The sequence below is a fragment of the Musa acuminata genome, chromosome BXJ2-8 (genome assembly GCF_036884655.1).
Source record: "Musa acuminata AAA Group cultivar baxijiao chromosome BXJ2-8, Cavendish_Baxijiao_AAA, whole genome shotgun sequence".
Taxonomy (NCBI): domain Eukaryota; kingdom Viridiplantae; phylum Streptophyta; class Magnoliopsida; order Zingiberales; family Musaceae; genus Musa; species Musa acuminata.
The window spans coordinates 2,813,404-2,830,495 of NC_088345.1; the positions used below are offsets into that span (position 1 = coordinate 2,813,404).

A 17,092-nucleotide genomic window follows, 5' to 3' on the forward strand; every position below is an offset into this window, starting at 1 on the left:
ATCAAAAAGAATTTAAACAGTATTATTCCAGGAGTAATCACGATATAAAAATAAAATTAAAGGCTGTGCTTTAGAGATGGCACGAGGCAGAATCAAAAACCAAGTCCATTAAATTAAACAGGCAGGCAGGCAGGCAGCAGAATCAATGATTTGATTCACCAAATACAGAGCAACAAGGATTTTGGTCGTCCGTAAATTGAGCATTAGGTAACCCAAAAAACCAAATATGTATCAAATACCAAATAATACAAATGTTTGCACCTCACAAGAAGCTGAGAATGGTGAAGCTAGCTTTCAAGTAATTGGCCTTTGGCACATCCTTGAATGCTCCAAAGCACCACCGTCTTGTTGTCACCAGCATGTCATCTTCTTCAAAAAATATGAACGACGTCAAAAGCAAATCTGGATGTGTCAAGGTTGAACTTCACAAAGTCGAGGACAGCAGTGCACATGATATGTCGGTATCTCCAAGTAAGCTTGCAATTTGGGTAGCAGAACAAGAAACACAAGATAAAATGTTATGTGTAGTCCAGGTAAATAATTTTTTGATAAGAGCCAAAAAGTTTCCGTAAACAAATTACAGGGTGGAAGCAAACTTCAGGTTGGACTAATGAAATATTATCACATGGTTGAAAAAGCAAACGTCAAAACGTTTGTCTAATTCAGAATCACAACATACATGATTTGGCTAAGAGATTCATTTGCATCTCCATATATGATGGCAAACCCAAAAAGCTGCAGTAAGTATTTACTCTGGAAGGTTAAGCTTGTGCAATTACCTACATGTTGTTCCCCTTCAAACTCAAATATTATCCTTTGATTAGTTTACATCTTGAATTTTCAAGGCCGGTTGACACCAGATCAATAGAAGTGATGATGCTAAGTGCCCATGAATAATCGATTTATCATCAAACGAGCGAGGTGGTCTTGTGCATCAGTGGCATGCTAGAGAGAGATGGAGTTACATGACAAAAGGAAATATGGCGTAAAACTGAGGCACGCACGCATGTTTATTGTTTTTTCACATAAATGATGTCCGGAATAAAAAGATAAATGACAGTAAGATATGCGATAGCAGGCACCAAATTTTCAGAAAAGATTGCCAATTTTTAAATGCACTAGAAACAGTTTACTACAAACTTTTTACGGACCAGAGGATACGTCCAGAACAGCAGGAAAGACTGCAAATACATTTAGAACATATATGTTAGTAAAACACCACAATACTGAAGAGGGAGAATGCAAAAAGAACAGATATTAAGACATGGCAAGCAAATTGAAATTGGGAGAAAAATAAAGCATGTGTAAATAACAATTTAGAAGCATGAAAACTCTTAGAATCTAATACCAGAACCATCATTACCTAGACAACAAAAGGTTGCATGCTAAACAAAATCGAAAAACAGCAATCTGAGACTTTAGTCTAAACTTTCAACTACGCTACTAGTATCAACTTAGGCCAGTCTGAAATTTAGTCTAAACTTCGGCTAGGCAAGCAATCTCAACAACTTAGGCTAGCCTGAGACTTGGTCTAAACTCTCGACCAGGCAAGCAATCTCATCAACGTAGGTTAGACTGAGAGTTAGTCTAATACTATCGACCAGGTGAGCAATCTCATCAACTTGGGCTAGCCTGAGACTTGGTCTAAACTCTTGACCAGGCAAGCAATCTCATCAACGTAGGTTAGACTGAGAGTTAGTCTATACTATCGACCAGGTGAGCAATCTCAACAACTTAGGCTAGCCTGAGACTTGGTATAAACTCTTGACCAGGCAAGCAATCTCATCAACGTAGGTTAGACTGAGAGTTAGTCTATACTATCGACCAGGTGGAGCAATCTCATCAACTTGGGCTAGCCTGGCCAGGTCATGACAGTTGAGGCTTATTTACAGATGATGTCACTGACTCTTGAGTCAGCTGTCTTCTCTATCCTATGTCAGGCTGGGAGGACAAAGAAAAAGAAAGACGACCATGACTAACTAAATAGGTGCCATATGTTTGAGATTTAGACTTGTAACATGTCAAGAGATGGACTTGGTATATTTCTATTTTTCCTGTCCTGTCAATTATGACAAGCATCGGGGGGGACATCACTTCCTTGCTACTTCAACTCTTTACCATTCCCTTTTTCGATGGACACCATCCTTCCACTATGCTGGTAACCTAGAGTTAGTATTCAACTCTCCCACCCTTGCCCTTCATCCCGTGCCCACCGGTGGAAGAAAGATGCCTTTGCTTGCTATGCTCATGGTAGGGCATTACCGCCTTACCAAGTCCAGACATCAATGCTTATTTACAACCAACATCAGTCATATTAAAAATATAATTGCTTTCCAACTTGCATAGTAGGCCCTTGGTTGAAACCTCTAGCGAAGGCAGGTAGGACACCTCTAGCGAAGTCATCATATACGATGGATGACTAAGACTTTGTAGTAACAGGCTTATTGTTATCCTATGATTATGCGATGTTGCAAGCAAATTTTAAGAATTTATATTCAGCTTTCATTTTAATGTCTAATTTTGCACTCTTTTGCTTATCTATTGCTTTCTGCCGTTTCATACAATGAAGTAAGTAACCACTAGCTTTTTGCTGAAATTCTGGAAAACCATTTTTCGGAGTTGTTGGTTTTCTTATCGTACAAACATCAGAAAACAAATTTTACAAGGGAAAAGAGTTTCGCCTTCCATGACATGAATTCAAAAACACACTGAGCGAAACAAAGCTTGTAGCAGGCATCTCATGACCTGGTAATGTGTAGCGTGTACCACAATATATTATAAATCTTGGTGGAGCAAACATATGTGGTTAATGATTTTTTTTGTTAACAACAAAAGTACATCACGGTAAATTGTATTAAGGACCTTTTTCTCATAAATTTAGAAGAGCTGTTTTAGTACATCACGGTCCAGAAACAGATTCACAGCCAAACAGGAGTTAAGTTCTTACATGGGCATTAATTTGTAAAGCTTGAAGTCCCTAATTTTCCAAACTCAAAGGTAACATGGAATTGGCACCACTAACATATTGAGTCAAGAGTAAAAGCCACCATATACCTTGTTGACCTCTATGGCACTTCAGATATTGCTAACTGATCCACATTCATGTCATGAGGCCCAATAGATGATCTTTTGGAGCAAAAGACATGTCTACCATTAAGATGTCAGACTCACTCAAACTTGGATGTAATTTTAAAACTCACAATGAAACAATATACCTAGCTTGGGGCAACAAACGGTTTACATATTCTAATAGCTATTAAGAGCAAGAAATTATAAAAGAAGGAAACACTAAGACTAATGACATTTTATAGAAGCATACCATGAGGCCACCAAAAATCCCATCAAGAAAAATCCTGTTCCAAGAATCGAAGCTCCCCGATCTCCTCCGCATCCCCCGAAGCTCCCCGATCTCCTTCTCCCGCCATTGCCGCTCCTCTATTCACCTTCACCTATTCCTATTACTATCAACAGTAGATCAACACCAAAAACATCCCACAAAAACTAGGGTTTGGTAGTGGCGAGGAAAGGAGAGAGAGACTTTCCATCGTTAAGCCCAAACAAGTCCGAATCGACTAAATCACCCTTTCCATCCTCCACGACATCGTTCGCCTCCATGCGTTCGATCAAGATCTAACGGTGTATACGAGTGAACTCACGGTCGTTGTAGCAACAAATGCGGGCGGGCTCTGTGCTGTGAGACACCGATTAGGTAAAGATTAAGCACATGTCTTCTATCCTTCTATCGATCAAAGGGAGATACTCGGAGAATACAAAGATATTGAACTACTAATCGTGAAAAAAATGAATATAGATACGAGACTACGGATAATAATATTAATTTCAGCTTAACTATTTTGATCGGTTATTTGAATCAAATGAAGTTATTAGTTATGCCCCTAACTAATTTCACATTGAAAGTTGACAAGATTGAGATTGGGTTCGATGAATATACTACTATCAATAGAATTCATGATAGTCTTAACTTCGGCTTTCATTCATCCATTACCTTTAGATAGATGACCATGACGATGCCTTGTAGGGGTATTAGAGTTGCATTATTTCCTATGGATATGTTAAATAGCAATGAGAGTTAGCTTTGAGTTGGTGAGTGGGGATTCTGAACAGTATTGAAACCATTTTTGTTCTTTCTGTCTCTATTGCCGTTAGAACAGTAAAGCCAATTCTATCAAGTGCATTTTGAGCTGCTAGCGAAGACACAATCCATGAATTATCAGTCCATGAGTTTGAGAATCATCATTTACTTGAAGAAAGATCAGCTTCTTCTTCGCCCTCAACTGTATCATAAGTATTATTATATTATGAGAATGAGATTATGGATCATTTACTGTTGACATACTATCATGAGAATACTGTCTGTTCAAGACAGAGAATTACCTGAGACAGGTCTAATGTGACCATCATCCGATGCCATTACAGGTTGCCTGTTGTGCTTCCCTGACCTAATCATTTATTGTCGTCCTCTCGATCCGTATGCATTCGGTAGCTCTCACAAAGCAGGAGGACATCACCCAACTTCTTTCACCAGCCACAGAACCACCGGTGCAGAAGTAATTGGAGGTCGTCCGTCCGTCCGTCCCAGGAAATTATGGGGAACGCTCTTCCTTGTATGATTCGTCTTCTCAGGTGACCCAACAAAGACAACCGGATAAGGATATGCAGTGATTTCATCTTCGTCTTGCTGTTAACTGGTCACCCACTATCCAACACTTGCCCTTTGGGATCAAAGCCTGACGATACAAGAAAGTAGCAATGGAATTCGACTCGGTTGACGTTGGTTTCTTTCTGGACTGTTCCTACTTTCCTCCATTATTTATGCGTCGCCGAAGAGAGGCATCGAAGGAGAAGGAAAGCAAAGCTAAAAAAGGAAGAAGAGGTTTACAGAGACAGACCACCAACACAAGCAGCGTCTTCTACATCAGTGGGGGGACAAATGAGGTGGCAATTGGAACGTCAACATCCCCTTTGGTGGCATGGATGGAATGGAAAGACCAAGAAGACATATTCTTGTTCGCCACCCACACATACGCATGCCGAATGCTATACCATCCTCCCTCTCCACCATATCGCCATCGCCCTCGGAGAGGTACTGGTGGCGGAGGAGAAGATAAGAAGACCATGGCTTGCTTGGTTCATCGACCTCGGAAGCTTGTGCAACTTTCGCTGCTGGGGTTCCTGCTGCTTCCCTTCTTGTTTCTGGTCGTGCTGAAGCCGCGGTTGGATCCTTCCTCCCTCCGTAAGTCTCCTGCACGCACATACGCTCCTCTTCAGCCGGCCTGAATCGAAGTTCTCACGGCCGCCGGCCATCTCGTCTCTCTGCTTGTAGTGAGTTTGCAGGTCTCCGTGAGATCGAGTATACGAATCGAAGTGGTCGAAGAGAAGACAAGCAGTTCAGATGAACATGGTAAGCGAGCTGTTTATGCTGTAGTATTTTAGGGTTCTTGTTAATCTCGAGTGCAACAAGAAATCCTTCTTTCTTTCGCCCTTAGCAAACTGTGGCACAGTATAATGGAGCTGAGACATGAGATTAGAAATCAGAGGTAGACGTAGAAACCAAACAAATACGATCACAGTAAACTAGTTGTAATATGCCAACCCTTCTTTTGGCTGCACCTCCGAAGAGAGAGAGAGAGTTGCATATGAATGCCCCACTGGTGGCGTGACCATTTCGGCCTCTGCTGGAATGTGACTGCATCCCAATCCATTCATCGGTTTATCTTCTTATTGAAGCTTCGGTTCAACCAAAATGAAGAGGACACATTACTGATAGGGTCAACTCATGAACAGCTGAGTAAGATGCTCGAGCAATGGGAGGAGATTACGACGGCAGAGCAGCAGTCGTAATTACTGCGTATGGAGTCAAATTACCTATAAAATAGTAATTTATCAAAAAAATAAAAATTAATATATTTTTAAATCTGTTCATAAGAGATTTTGATTTCCGTTTCAGAAATAATGATCAATCAAATCAATATTTCAATAAGAAATATATTGTGTAGTGAGGAAGAGAAGAGAGCTATGTGTGAGTAGCAATCAACATCTTATCTTATACTCTTCATAGCACACTAAATCGCTGCAATTACTTGTTCTCTCTGTCTTACTTGCAGATGATAAAATGATGGACATGCCAAATGCTTTAGAATCACAACCGGAAGAGAAGAAATCAGTATCATGTCAGTCCTTTCTTTCTCTTTTCTTCGGCCTTCAATTTTGATGTCTTACCTCCAATCGCACGCAGACGCAGCAGAAATGGTGCAACCTCTTCCTCCTCCTCCTCCTCCTCCGCCGCCCCTTCAGCAAAATCACAATGAGACAGAAATAGGTAATTGATTTCTTGGTCAATCTACAGAGCAATTTCCGAGAAATCATTGTTTTCGATTGCTGCAGAGAGTGCTGCAGTGATACGAATACCAAATGCCACCAAAGTTGAGGAAGAAGCCACACGTTACTCTGCAGCAGGTAAGTCCGTAATCCCACTTGCACACTGTGCTCGAGATTCTGACTTCTTCTTCTTCCCTGAAGCGCAGCAGTTCCCAGCAGCAAGATTTGGTGCGACTTCTCTCAGCGCCGATCGGACACCTGCACCCTGCATGGTGACGTGAGGGTGCTCGGCTCCTCCGTTCTCTTGGTGAAGACGTCCGCCGATGCCTCGTCGGAGGAGACGACATGGCGGATCAAGCCATACGCCCGGAAGTGGGAAACGCCCGTCATGGAACTCATCAGGGAGCTGCCCATCAGGGTTGCTTCGGAAGCCTCGGAGACCCCGAACTGCACCGCTCGTCACGCCGTCCCTGCCGTCGTCTTCTCCACAGGTGGGTTCTCGGGGAAGAACTTCTTCCACGACTTCAGCGACGTCCTCATCCCTCTCTTCATCACGTCTCGCCGATACCACGGCGAGGTCCAGTTCCTGGTGACCAACTTCAATCCTCGTTGGATCAACCGGTACGAGGCCATACTGAAGCGGCTGTCGAACTACGAGGTCGTCGATATGGACCGAGACGACCGGGTGCGTTGCTTTCGGAACGCTCACGTTGGGCTGATGAGTCACAGCGAGCTCGTCATCGACCCTGCCAAAGCCCCAAACAACTACTCCATGGCCGACTTCAGAGAGCTCCTGAGGTCCTGCTTCTCTTTGAGGAGGAAGTCGGTGAGGGTGGGCGGCAGCAGCAAGCCGAGGCTTCTGCTCATGCTTCGCAAGGGGTCGCGGTCGTTGACCAACAAAAGGGAGGTCGTGTCGGTGGCTCGAAGGTCGGGTTACAGAGTCGTGGTCGCCGGGCCGGAGCAGACGAAGAACTTGTCGCGGTTCGCGGCGGTCGTCAACTCCTGCGACGTGATGGTGGGGGTTCACGGGGCGGGGCTGACCAACATGATCTTCCTGCCGGCAAACGCGACGCTGATCCAGATAATCCCATGGGGCGGGCTGAGGTACGCCTGCAACCATGACTACGGGGATCCCACCGCGGCCATGGGCATCAGGTACTCGGAGTACGAGGTGAGGCAGGAAGAGAGCTCGCTGGTGAAGCAGTATCCGAGAGACCATCCGGTGTTCACGGACCCTCAGTCGATACACAGGCAAGGTTGGAACGCTCTGTGGTCCGTCTTCCTCGACAGGCAGAGCATAAAGCTGGACGTAAGAAGGTTTAGGGGCGTACTGCAGGAAACGATTCGGTCCCTCCCGCGTTAGAAGAAGATTGGCTTCGATTCGTGATTCGTTGGGGTGTGGTGATGCGTAGACAAACTGTACCAACAATTACTTTCAGGAATATTATGCTACAAGCGGTGAATACGAAGTACGACATACTCTTTTATCATTTATATTTCTCCCAAAACATATTTTGATCGATCACGTGCCGAATACAATTTATTTTGAGAGAATACCACGTGATGAACACATGGACGATATACTCTTTACCATTTATATTTCTCCCAAAATATATTTTAATCTCAAATATGAAGTACAGACATCTAATTCATTTAACATATTAATTCATTTAAGACAAAAAGCATAAGATGATAATTACCTCTTTCGTAATAGGATAATTTCGGTACCGTGTGCTCCAACCCTCTGATCTCTTGTCTGGTCATCAGTAATCTGGTATCAGAAAACAAGGAGTTCAAAAGAAAGGAAAATATCAATCATCAGGGAATAAAAACACAATCTTAAAGGAGGGCCCATCCGTTACTGCGACCAAATCAGCACCACAGAACGCGAGCGGTATCAAAGCCGTGGCAGGCCACATTGCCACGTATGAATGTGGAAACCGAGCACAGAGCATCAAGCGACCAATCAGAGACGGCTTCTTATCCGATCATCTTATCCGCCCACACTCGTTATACCTTCACCCCTCCCTTCCAAGGAGGAGGACGCTAAGCCACCAACCAGAAGAAGTAGCAGCGGAACAGGGCAAGTGCAGGGACGCAGAGAAGAATGGCAGCATCTCTTCAAGCGGCCGCCACTCTCATGCAGCCATCCAAGGTTGGCGTCGCCAGCCGAAGCATCGGAGGGCAGCAGTTGAGGTCCGGTTCTCACCTCTCCAGGGCGTTCGGGTTCGAGCCGACCACCGCTAGGCTCACCTGCTCTCTCCAGTCGGACCTCCGTGATTTTGCCCACAAGTGCTCCGATGCTGCCAAGCTCGCCGGTTTCGCGTTGGCCACCTCCGCCCTCGTCGTTGCGGTAAAAGCTTCTTCTTCTTCTTCTTGTCCTTCTGCTTCCTTTTTCTCTTCCTTGTCCGACCTTTTGTTCTTCTTGAAAGGGAGCGAGCGCAGAGGGCGTGCCCAAGAGGCTGACGTACGACGAGATCCAGAGCAAGACGTACATGGAGGTGAAGGGCACGGGCACGGCCAACCAGTGCCCAACCATCGACGGCGGCGTCGACTCCTTCGCCTTCAAGCCCGGAAAGTACAACGCCAAGAAGTTCTGCCTGGAGCCCACCTCCTTCACCGTCAAAGCCGAGGGGGTGAGCAAGAACGCCCCGGCCGAGTTCCAGAGGACGAAGCTGATGACCCGCCTCACCTACACCCTCGACGAGATCGAGGGCCCCTTCGAGGTCTCCCCCGACGGCGCCATCAAGTTCGAGGAGAAGGACGGCATCGACTACGCCGCGGTCACCGTCCAGCTCCCCGGGGGGGAGCGCGTGCCCTTCCTCTTCACCATCAAGCAGCTGGTGGCCTCGGGCAAGCCCGAGAGCTTCAGCGGCAAGTTCCTGGTGCCCAGCTACCGCGGCTCCTCCTTCCTGGACCCCAAGGGCCGGGGAGGCTCCACCGGCTACGACAACGCCGTGGCTCTGCCGGCCGGAGGCAGGGGAGACGAGGAGGAGCTGAGCAAGGAGAACATCAAGAACACCTCGTCGTCCACCGGGTCTATCACGCTGAGCGTGACCAAGAGCAAGCCCGAGACCGGAGAGGTGATCGGCGTGTTCGAGAGCCTGCAGCCATCGGACACCGACCTGGGCGCCAAGACTCCCAAGGATGTGAAGATCCAAGGCATCTGGTATGCTCAACTGGAACAGTAGTCGTCATCGTACGTTCCCCCCCAAGGCGTTGTCCCTTCGTCTTCATCTTCTTCTTGGCTTTTTCGCCTCTGTATCATTCCCGAACAACCGAGCGGACATGCATATGGCATTGCAACACTTAATTGGCTCTCCAATGGCAATGGCTTTTGTGCTCAAAAGTGCCTTCATTCTTGCAATGCTCCAGGAAGTGATCATGCTGCTGAAAACTAAATGGCGAAACAAACAAAAATGGAGGAGAATCAGGAGTAAACACTGTCAGTGCTGTAGAAACATGAAGGAACAATGATGTGAGCACATTCCTACACCATCACCTGTAGAAATTACTGTAGAACACAACCTAAGAGCCAAACTTGGCCCAAGTTCTATCGGCTCCCAAACTCATAACCAACCTAGAGAACCACTATTGAATCAAAGAGTCAATTATATGCTAGCCAGATGATTACTCCTTGAATCAGCAAACGATCTACAGATGACGAAGCTATAAAAAGCACACGCACCATTCACTGCTTGGAGTGTCGGATGGATGGAGGATCATCATCGGCATGATTTTGAGGTGAAGGTGAGTTAGGTGGCTGCTGTTGCTGCCCACCATTTTCGCTAATATTGTCACGCGAGGCTTGTCAGCCAAGACATGCCGCTGAACTGTGTCGATCAAAACCCTTGGAGGTGGTTCTTCTCCGAGCTGCTCATCATCGTAGTCATTGTTCACATAGTACCCAACTCTGATGAACTCCTGCCCCAGATAAAAGCAAGTCCAGGGTACCACCGTGATGCCTATGGTGTCTTCTTAGTGAATCTTTGTTCGATCCGGTGGATCTGCCTGAAAGTAAAACAAGAATATATCACTTCTTGAAATCATGTGAACAAACCATTTTTATATCACAGCACAGATTTCTCTAAAATAGCCTGGAAAACACACCGGTAATTCCCAATGACCATGATGATGAGCAGCAAATTGAAAATTACACAGTCCAGGATAAAGCAAGCAAAAGAGATCTGTAAAACACAAAAAAGGAAATAAAATAGATTAAGACTGCAGCAAATTGTTAAAAGTAATCCTTTATTCAATTGGGATTCTGAATTCTCAAAATTACTCTTCAATTTCCAATCCTACCTGCAGCAACTCAACTCAACCCATTACGAAATCAACTCGGAATGAATAATACTTGACCACCGGCTTTGGATCTTGTTTAATGTATACGTCAAAGTGTGACAATGTGATGAAGGAAACGACACATAGGTCCATAAATGACCAATCTGAACCGTGTTGCTGGAACAAGTAATATATTGCAAAACACTTGCTCATACAAGAACATGTGACCCAAAAATACAGTAAACAACAAAAGTTTTTCCACCAAGTTCAAATGTAGACACATTCACAAAATATTGCAGCTTTTAGTTTTAATCAGTGCAGGCTCTACTTTCTTGCAAAAGCATCAGAAACATTATTCAAGATGCTGCCTCTATCAGTGAGGGCCATATAAGCCTTCACAACAAACAGCTCTAGTTGTAGGAAATAGTAGATAATTTTGTGCAAACAAACTTCATTTAATTGCCACTGAGAATTCAAAATTCTATTGAAAGTTGAAATTATAGTAAACAACAAAATTTTTACCTCAAAGTTCATCTGCAAATCGATTCATAAAATAAAATGCAGCTTCTTGGTTTTGGTCTGCCAATGCCTCACTTTCTTCCAAAAGCTTCAAAAATAGAATTTATGGTACTGTCTGATCAATTGATTTGCAGTGAGGGGTGTACGACCTATCACAACAAGCACTAGTTCTAAGAAACAGTCTCGATAATTTCAAGCCATCAAATTTAATTTTCTCGCTATTGGGAATTTAAACTTGTAGAACACAATATAAATCTGGTGCGGAAGTCTCCTATAAATCAGATACTTTCAACATCCTCCTCGTCCTCTTCTCCTGTGGTATAGCACTCAACTTCAACATAGTTATTCCTCATGGGAATTTAAACTTGTAGAACACAATATTAATCTAGTGTGGAAGTCTCCTATAAATCAGATTACTTTCAGCATCCTCATTCTCTTCTCCTGTGGTTACTATATGCTGAATCCGATCTTGGTTACTATATATAATGATCGAATCTGTCACGATAAATAAAAGGAAAAAGTAACAGATTGAATTTGGGACTTATCCTACATAAATCGATTTCACTTGATATAATTGTCCAAACTCTTGTTTTGGTCGCCATCATCTTAGATCCTATTGAGTCACTGAAAGATGCATGATGTGCTTATGCACATATACGGATATTTATATTGTTCTCCTGTGATCCATTGATTTATGTAATTTGTATGATGTTTCTATCTCTATTCCAGATTTTTCCTACTCAGCAATGTTGATGTTGCTGAGATGTATTGTTTAAATATTTAAAAGCCACAAGATCATAACAAGCATCAAGGTAGAAGAAACAACAAACTAGTTCAGTATATTTACAAATGATGGAAACAATATTGCATTTCCTCTTAGCAGTTGGTTTAATGTAATTATGACTTTGAAGTTGAGAATTGTAAAGGTTGATGCTTGCTTGCTAGGCCATGGCACTGCTTTTAGAATTGTTGGCACATTTTGAGTATTTCTCATGTTGGTAAGCCACTTAGGGTTTGACACTTCCCATCTTGCCTTAAAAAGTTGCATCAGAAACTAGAGCTAAAACTAGACGAACAACAACGACGCTAACAGGTCACTGTGACATACATCTATGTGAAGATCTGTCAAAAAATCCTAAATACCTTTCTCATCGATTCCACAAACACACAAAAAGAGAAAAGAAAACAAAGGAGAAGGAGCAGTTCGATAGCCAAACCACGACACACGCCCACAGTACGGCACCAACATAGTGAGAACTTTCAAGAAAACCACATTAGAGTTGGGATTTCTTTTCGCTAATCCAGAAATTTTCGGTTAAGAGGTATACCATCATCCGTGGGAAACCCGACCAATCGCAAGGCCACCGCCCACTGGTCGCGCGCAAAACCCTAGAATCGAGGACCACCCTCAGATTCCCTTCTTTCATACTCCTGATGGAACCCTAATAGCGACCGAATCAAAGCAGAGTCTGTGGCCCTTCTTGTTCTTCTTCGCCCACCGAAATTGAAATGGTCTCAAGACTCCGCGCCTCGCATGAACATTACATGTCATATTTCTTCTTTATGATCTCACCGTTTATCAATGACCGACCGTATCTCAATCAACGGTTTATAGCCTTTTAATTATTATTATTGCAAAGTCCGGGCGGGGACGTTCAAATTATTTCCGGATCGATTTGAACCGAGTCGGGTACAGTGCAAAATCGGGCCCACCTTTTAACCCGTCTCTCTCTCTCTCTCTCTGTGGGAGAGGGATGGAGAGGCAGAGATCGTTTTGGTTGTAAGTCCAAGAGGGTCCACATATCATTCCACAACTAATAGGTGGTGGGGGCAAATATTGCACTGAAAGAAATCTAGCCCAAGCAGTTTTAGCACAAGGAGGATAACAAGTCTCACAAGAAGCTAATCTAAAAATCACCTTTGCATAACAAATATGAGGATTGCAAGGCAAGCGTAAAGAATGAATAAGGTTGCAATCATAATGCAGTTATCAATTCAATGCATGACATCTCCTTCCAGATAAGATAAATTTCAAATAAGTAGAAACTAATGTAGGTTTCAGAAATCCAGCACCATTCAAGTAAAGTTGGACAGAACTGTGGAGTATGAAACTGGGCACTAAGTACAGATTGGCAACGACAAACTTTGTATGTTCAGCTTATTTCTCCACAGACGAGATTCCGAGAGGCTTGGCCACCATCGACTTCGCTTGTTTGCTTGACTGGTTGCCATCAGGAATCAAGAATCATCCAGCACTCTAACCAAAAATTCAGCACCTAGCAATCCACAATGCATACAATTGCAATCGGGATTCCAGTTGGCAATATTTGTTATCGTAGGGTAACAACTGTGCCAGAACTACTCGGACACGAGACTCGGTTATCCTAAAGCTTCAGCCGAGGAAGAATCCACAAGAGCTTTTGCCTGCACAACATAAAGACATAACCAGTTGACCAAGGGGGAAATGCAATATTTACTCCTTAACCCAATGAATCCAACTAAACAGCTAGAAAGCATTCTTCACTTTTAGATGTTAAGGATCTGGAAGCCTAAATTCAAGTGCAAAAAAAAAGAAAAAAATGACGCTACCAAGGTGGATACCATAAAGACATACCCATAAACTAAACACAGCCTTGCTCAGATCCTGATGATCAGCAATTACATTTTGATTTTTGCTGTAAAGGTACAACTCATACGTCAGATAAAGAGAAGAAGATGACCGAATAATAACTCGAGGCTCGCTAAGAAGTTTTGCAAGCATCAAGTCCCTCTACATGCCTTACCAATGCACCTGACACATCACAGATGTCGAAGGTTGACAGCACAAACAATATATTAACTTCGAATAACAAGCCAAATATCAGATTACCATTAGCAAGGAAGTCTAGCATCAAATGGGGCGTATTGTAACTGAAGTATATCCAAGGCAATCTCAGTTCAACTTCATCAGATGACAGCAACCAGGGAAAATCCTTTTCTTTATCATCTACAAGAATTGTTCTTCTAATAAGGACTCTCTTCGAGAGAGATAAGTGCCTCAGTTTAAACTTAAATTGGACCAGAATCTAGAAAACCAGCAACATACTCAAATTCCATACAACTTGGGTGACAATAGGCCACAACCTAAATTCAGCATAAAACAAATGGGAAAATCAGGATCAAAGTAGTTGGGAATTTTAGCTATGGGAAAATCAAGAAATGGAACTCAATAGGAAGCCAGCCAAATGGTACACAATAATTTATCTATATAACATATATTTATAACATACAACCATATCCAACATCATTCATATTATGATAATTAACATTAGTATCTAATGTCAATTCCCAACCCATAATTTAACCAGGTAAGAAATTGTATGATATGAAGATTTAGTAAAGCTTTAAGTTTGCTTAGTTTTAGGCTCCATCATGCTAGGTATAGATTTGATCAACCAGCATTACAGAAAAGCAAATTGAAACATTAGATCTTCACACCAGTTCTGTGTTTTATAAAAAAAATTGTTTTTTTTCATCTTCATTGGTAACTTTTCTGATGTCCTAAAAGCGATAAGAATACTTGACACATTTATGGCAAGCAATCCCTACGAAGGTCCTAAGGTAATCCGTAAGCAAACATGGATACTTCTGGAACCTGTTGTGCACCCGCCTAATATGGAGTTTCAAAGTACCAAACATACGTGACAAGTGATACACACACACACACGATCAACAATGCACACTTCATGCCGCAGCTATTCCTCCAGCTAAAATTAAAAACAGATTAGAAGCTCAACTCAAGCAATAATTCAGTTAAACCAAAAAAAAGTGCTTTATTGTCTTTAACTCCGACTAACTTAAAGACATTGGATGAAGGTAGGAATAGTGTTACTAAAAAATACTGGTACAAACCAAAAGTAGCTCATCTTTGCTGAGACCTACATGCAATCTGATTCATCATCGTGTGAACTGCAAAATAAGGGGAGATCCTGATGCATTAAACGCCTAAGATTATCTTTATTATTTAAAATTATGATAGGGAGGCATACCAGAGGCTGACAAAGGAAATCCACATTCCAGATCCGATGCAATCTTTATATCATTCACAGCCCAAGCTTACCATCAAGCTTTTTCTTCAAGACATCCATCACCGCCCCAAAACTAGCCTTCACACTTACAGGTGGGTTTGAATACCGGCAATCCATATTAGCTATTTCATTTGAATGGTAGGCGACCTTGGACTGCGTGAACTTGAGCCCATGAGCAGTGCTGACCACTATGGTCCGGTCATTGGTGCCAATCACCCCCCTTTCCCTCAGCTTGAATAATGCAGCGAGTGCAACCCCTGTGTGTGGGCAGGCAAACATGCCTGTCCGGTCAGCAAGAGACATGGCGTCCATCAGCTCCTCCTCGGTGGCCTCCTCGACGATTCCATCGGTTGCCTTTAATGCAAAAACGGCACGGTCGATTGAGACGGGGTCACCAATTTGAATAGCAGAGGCGAACGTGTCTGCAGCAATCACCGGCTTGAAGTCAGCCCAACCTGACTTGTAATGCAGGTAGAGAGGGTTGGCGTTGGCAGCCTGCGCACATACGAGGCGTGGCATGCGGTCAACAAGCTCGAGCTCACGGCACATCTCAAACCCCTTGTAGAAGGCGTAGATGTTGCCGAGGTTGCCGCCGGGAACGATGACCCAGTCGGGCACCTCCCAGTCGAACTGCTGAAGGATCTCGATGGCAGCGGTCTTCTGGCCCTCGAGGCGGAGGGAGTTGAGGGAATTGGCGAGGTAGATGGGAAGCTCGGCGGTGACCTCGCGGATGAGGCGCATGCAGCCGTCGAAGTCAGTGTCGATGGAGAGTACGGTGGCACCGTTGGCGATGGGCTGGACGAGCTGGGCAAGGGAGATGCGGTCGGCGGGGAGGAACACGATGGCGGGGATACCGGCGGCTGCGCAGTAGGCGGATAGGGCGGCAGAGGTGTCCCCCGTGGAGGCGCAGCCGACGCCGGCGATCGGGCGGTTGAGGGGGTTGCGGCGGAGGCGGTTGACCTGGCTGACGAGGACGGTCATGCCCAGGTCCTTGAAAGAGCCGGTATGCGAGATGCCGCAGTGCTTGACCCAAAGGTCGGGCATGCCACCAAGGTGATCGCGGCCAAGGCGCTCCGCCCAGAAGAGGTTGGAGTTGCCCTCGAAGAGGGAGACAATGTGGTCTGGGTCAATCTCCGGGAGCACGAACTCCTTCTTGGACCAGACGCCGGAGCCGTAAGGCCAGGTAGTGCGGCCGACGCGGGAATCAAACAGGTCGCGCCAATAGGAGCCCGGGAAGCGCTTCAGAGCCGTCATGTCGTGGCGGACGTCGAGGAGGCCGCCGGACCGGCCACGGTACACCACGTCATCCAGCGAGTATGTCTCGGCGGTGTCAGCGGGAGCATTGAAGGGCACGTAGCACGCCGAGAATCCGCACGACCCGGTCGCCTCGTCACGCCGGCACGCCTCCTCGCGGATATTCTCCTCCGCCGGCCGCCTGGTCTTCAGCTGCTGATGGTTGCTGCCGCTAGACGACGCGGCAGTGGAAGAGCAGCAGATCCGGGCCGGGCGACGGTGGCGAAGGAGGATGGAATCGGTAGGGTTCCAGAGGTGGGGGAAGGCGGAGCTTAGCTTCCCGATTCCTCTGTTGTTATGGTTCCTATTGCGGAACGGGAGACGATCGAGACGATCGGACGAGGAAGACAAGGATAGAAAAGAGGAGACGGCAGAGGCCATGTCGGTAGCAGCGGCGGGGGCGGCGACGAGAGGAGAGGAGAGGAGAGGAGGGTGCGATGGCGGCGGCTGAGGGTTCGGACGCAGAGATTAGGGGCTTAAAATAGACGGAGGAGGGATTAAACCGCTCGCCTTCTTAATAATGCTAATTAATTGCAGTGGACGGACCGGATCAAGTTTGAGCATCCCGATCGCACATGTCGTATTATTTT

General features: G+C 44.9%; 3 protein-coding genes and 2 long non-coding RNA genes across 12 annotated transcripts; 2 read left to right on the plus strand and 3 right to left on the minus strand.

Moving 5' to 3' along the window:
* Positions 1 to 126: 126 nt before the first annotated feature.
* Positions 127 to 6,113, minus strand: LOC135618660 (uncharacterized). The gene is made up of 5 exons (XR_010489091.1): positions 6,102 to 6,113; positions 4,396 to 5,886; positions 3,320 to 3,691; positions 1,162 to 1,181; positions 127 to 402 (listed from the first exon to the last, which is right to left on the minus strand). It is a non-coding gene; the product is annotated as an uncharacterized LOC135618660 (long non-coding RNA).
* LOC103993908 (beta-1,2-xylosyltransferase XYXT1) lies at positions 4,771 to 7,829 on the plus strand. Of its 2 annotated transcripts, none has more exons than XM_009414146.3 (6): positions 4,771 to 5,254; positions 5,345 to 5,422; positions 6,126 to 6,191; positions 6,257 to 6,340; positions 6,406 to 6,477; positions 6,546 to 7,829. In XM_009414146.3, exons 1-6 carry the CDS (start codon positions 4,771 to 4,773, stop codon positions 7,700 to 7,702), a joined length of 1,941 nt encoding a protein of 646 aa, XP_009412421.2. In that variant the 3' UTR covers positions 7,703 to 7,829. The 2 variants fall into 2 exon arrangements, with proteins under 2 accessions (XP_009412421.2, XP_009412422.2); XM_009414147.3 differs by having other exon boundaries at positions 6,549 to 7,829.
* A 545-nt stretch (positions 7,830 to 8,374) lies between these two features.
* On the plus strand, positions 8,375 to 9,647 carry LOC135618659 (oxygen-evolving enhancer protein 1, chloroplastic-like). Its single transcript, XM_065119734.1, has 2 exons — positions 8,375 to 8,692; positions 8,772 to 9,647. Exons 1-2 carry the CDS (start codon positions 8,447 to 8,449, stop codon positions 9,528 to 9,530), a joined length of 1,005 nt encoding a protein of 334 aa, XP_064975806.1. The 5' UTR covers positions 8,375 to 8,446; the 3' UTR covers positions 9,531 to 9,647.
* Positions 9,293 to 10,574, minus strand: LOC135618662 (uncharacterized). Of its 2 annotated transcripts, XR_010489093.1 has the most exons (3): positions 10,450 to 10,574; positions 10,028 to 10,350; positions 9,293 to 9,736 (listed from the first exon to the last, which is right to left on the minus strand). It is a non-coding gene; the product is annotated as an uncharacterized LOC135618662 (long non-coding RNA). The 2 variants fall into 2 exon arrangements; XR_010489092.1 differs by lacking the exon at positions 10,450 to 10,574 and having other exon boundaries at positions 10,028 to 10,438.
* Positions 10,575 to 13,096: 2,522 nt separating this feature from the next.
* Positions 13,097 to 16,974, minus strand: LOC135581647 (threonine synthase, chloroplastic-like). Of its 6 annotated transcripts, none has more exons than XM_065119737.1 (5): positions 15,171 to 16,974; positions 15,034 to 15,090; positions 14,012 to 14,128; positions 13,757 to 13,817; positions 13,097 to 13,566 (listed from the first exon to the last, which is right to left on the minus strand). In XM_065119737.1, exon 1 carries the CDS (start codon positions 16,881 to 16,883, stop codon positions 15,225 to 15,227), a length of 1,659 nt encoding a protein of 552 aa, XP_064975809.1. In that variant the 5' UTR covers positions 16,884 to 16,974; the 3' UTR covers positions 13,097 to 13,566; positions 13,757 to 13,817; positions 14,012 to 14,128; positions 15,034 to 15,090; positions 15,171 to 15,224. The 6 variants fall into 6 exon arrangements, with proteins under 6 accessions (XP_064975809.1, XP_064975808.1, XP_064975811.1 ...); XM_065119736.1 differs by having other exon boundaries at positions 13,757 to 13,933; XM_065119739.1 differs by lacking the exon at positions 14,012 to 14,128.
* Between the last annotated feature and the right edge of the window lie 118 nt (positions 16,975 to 17,092).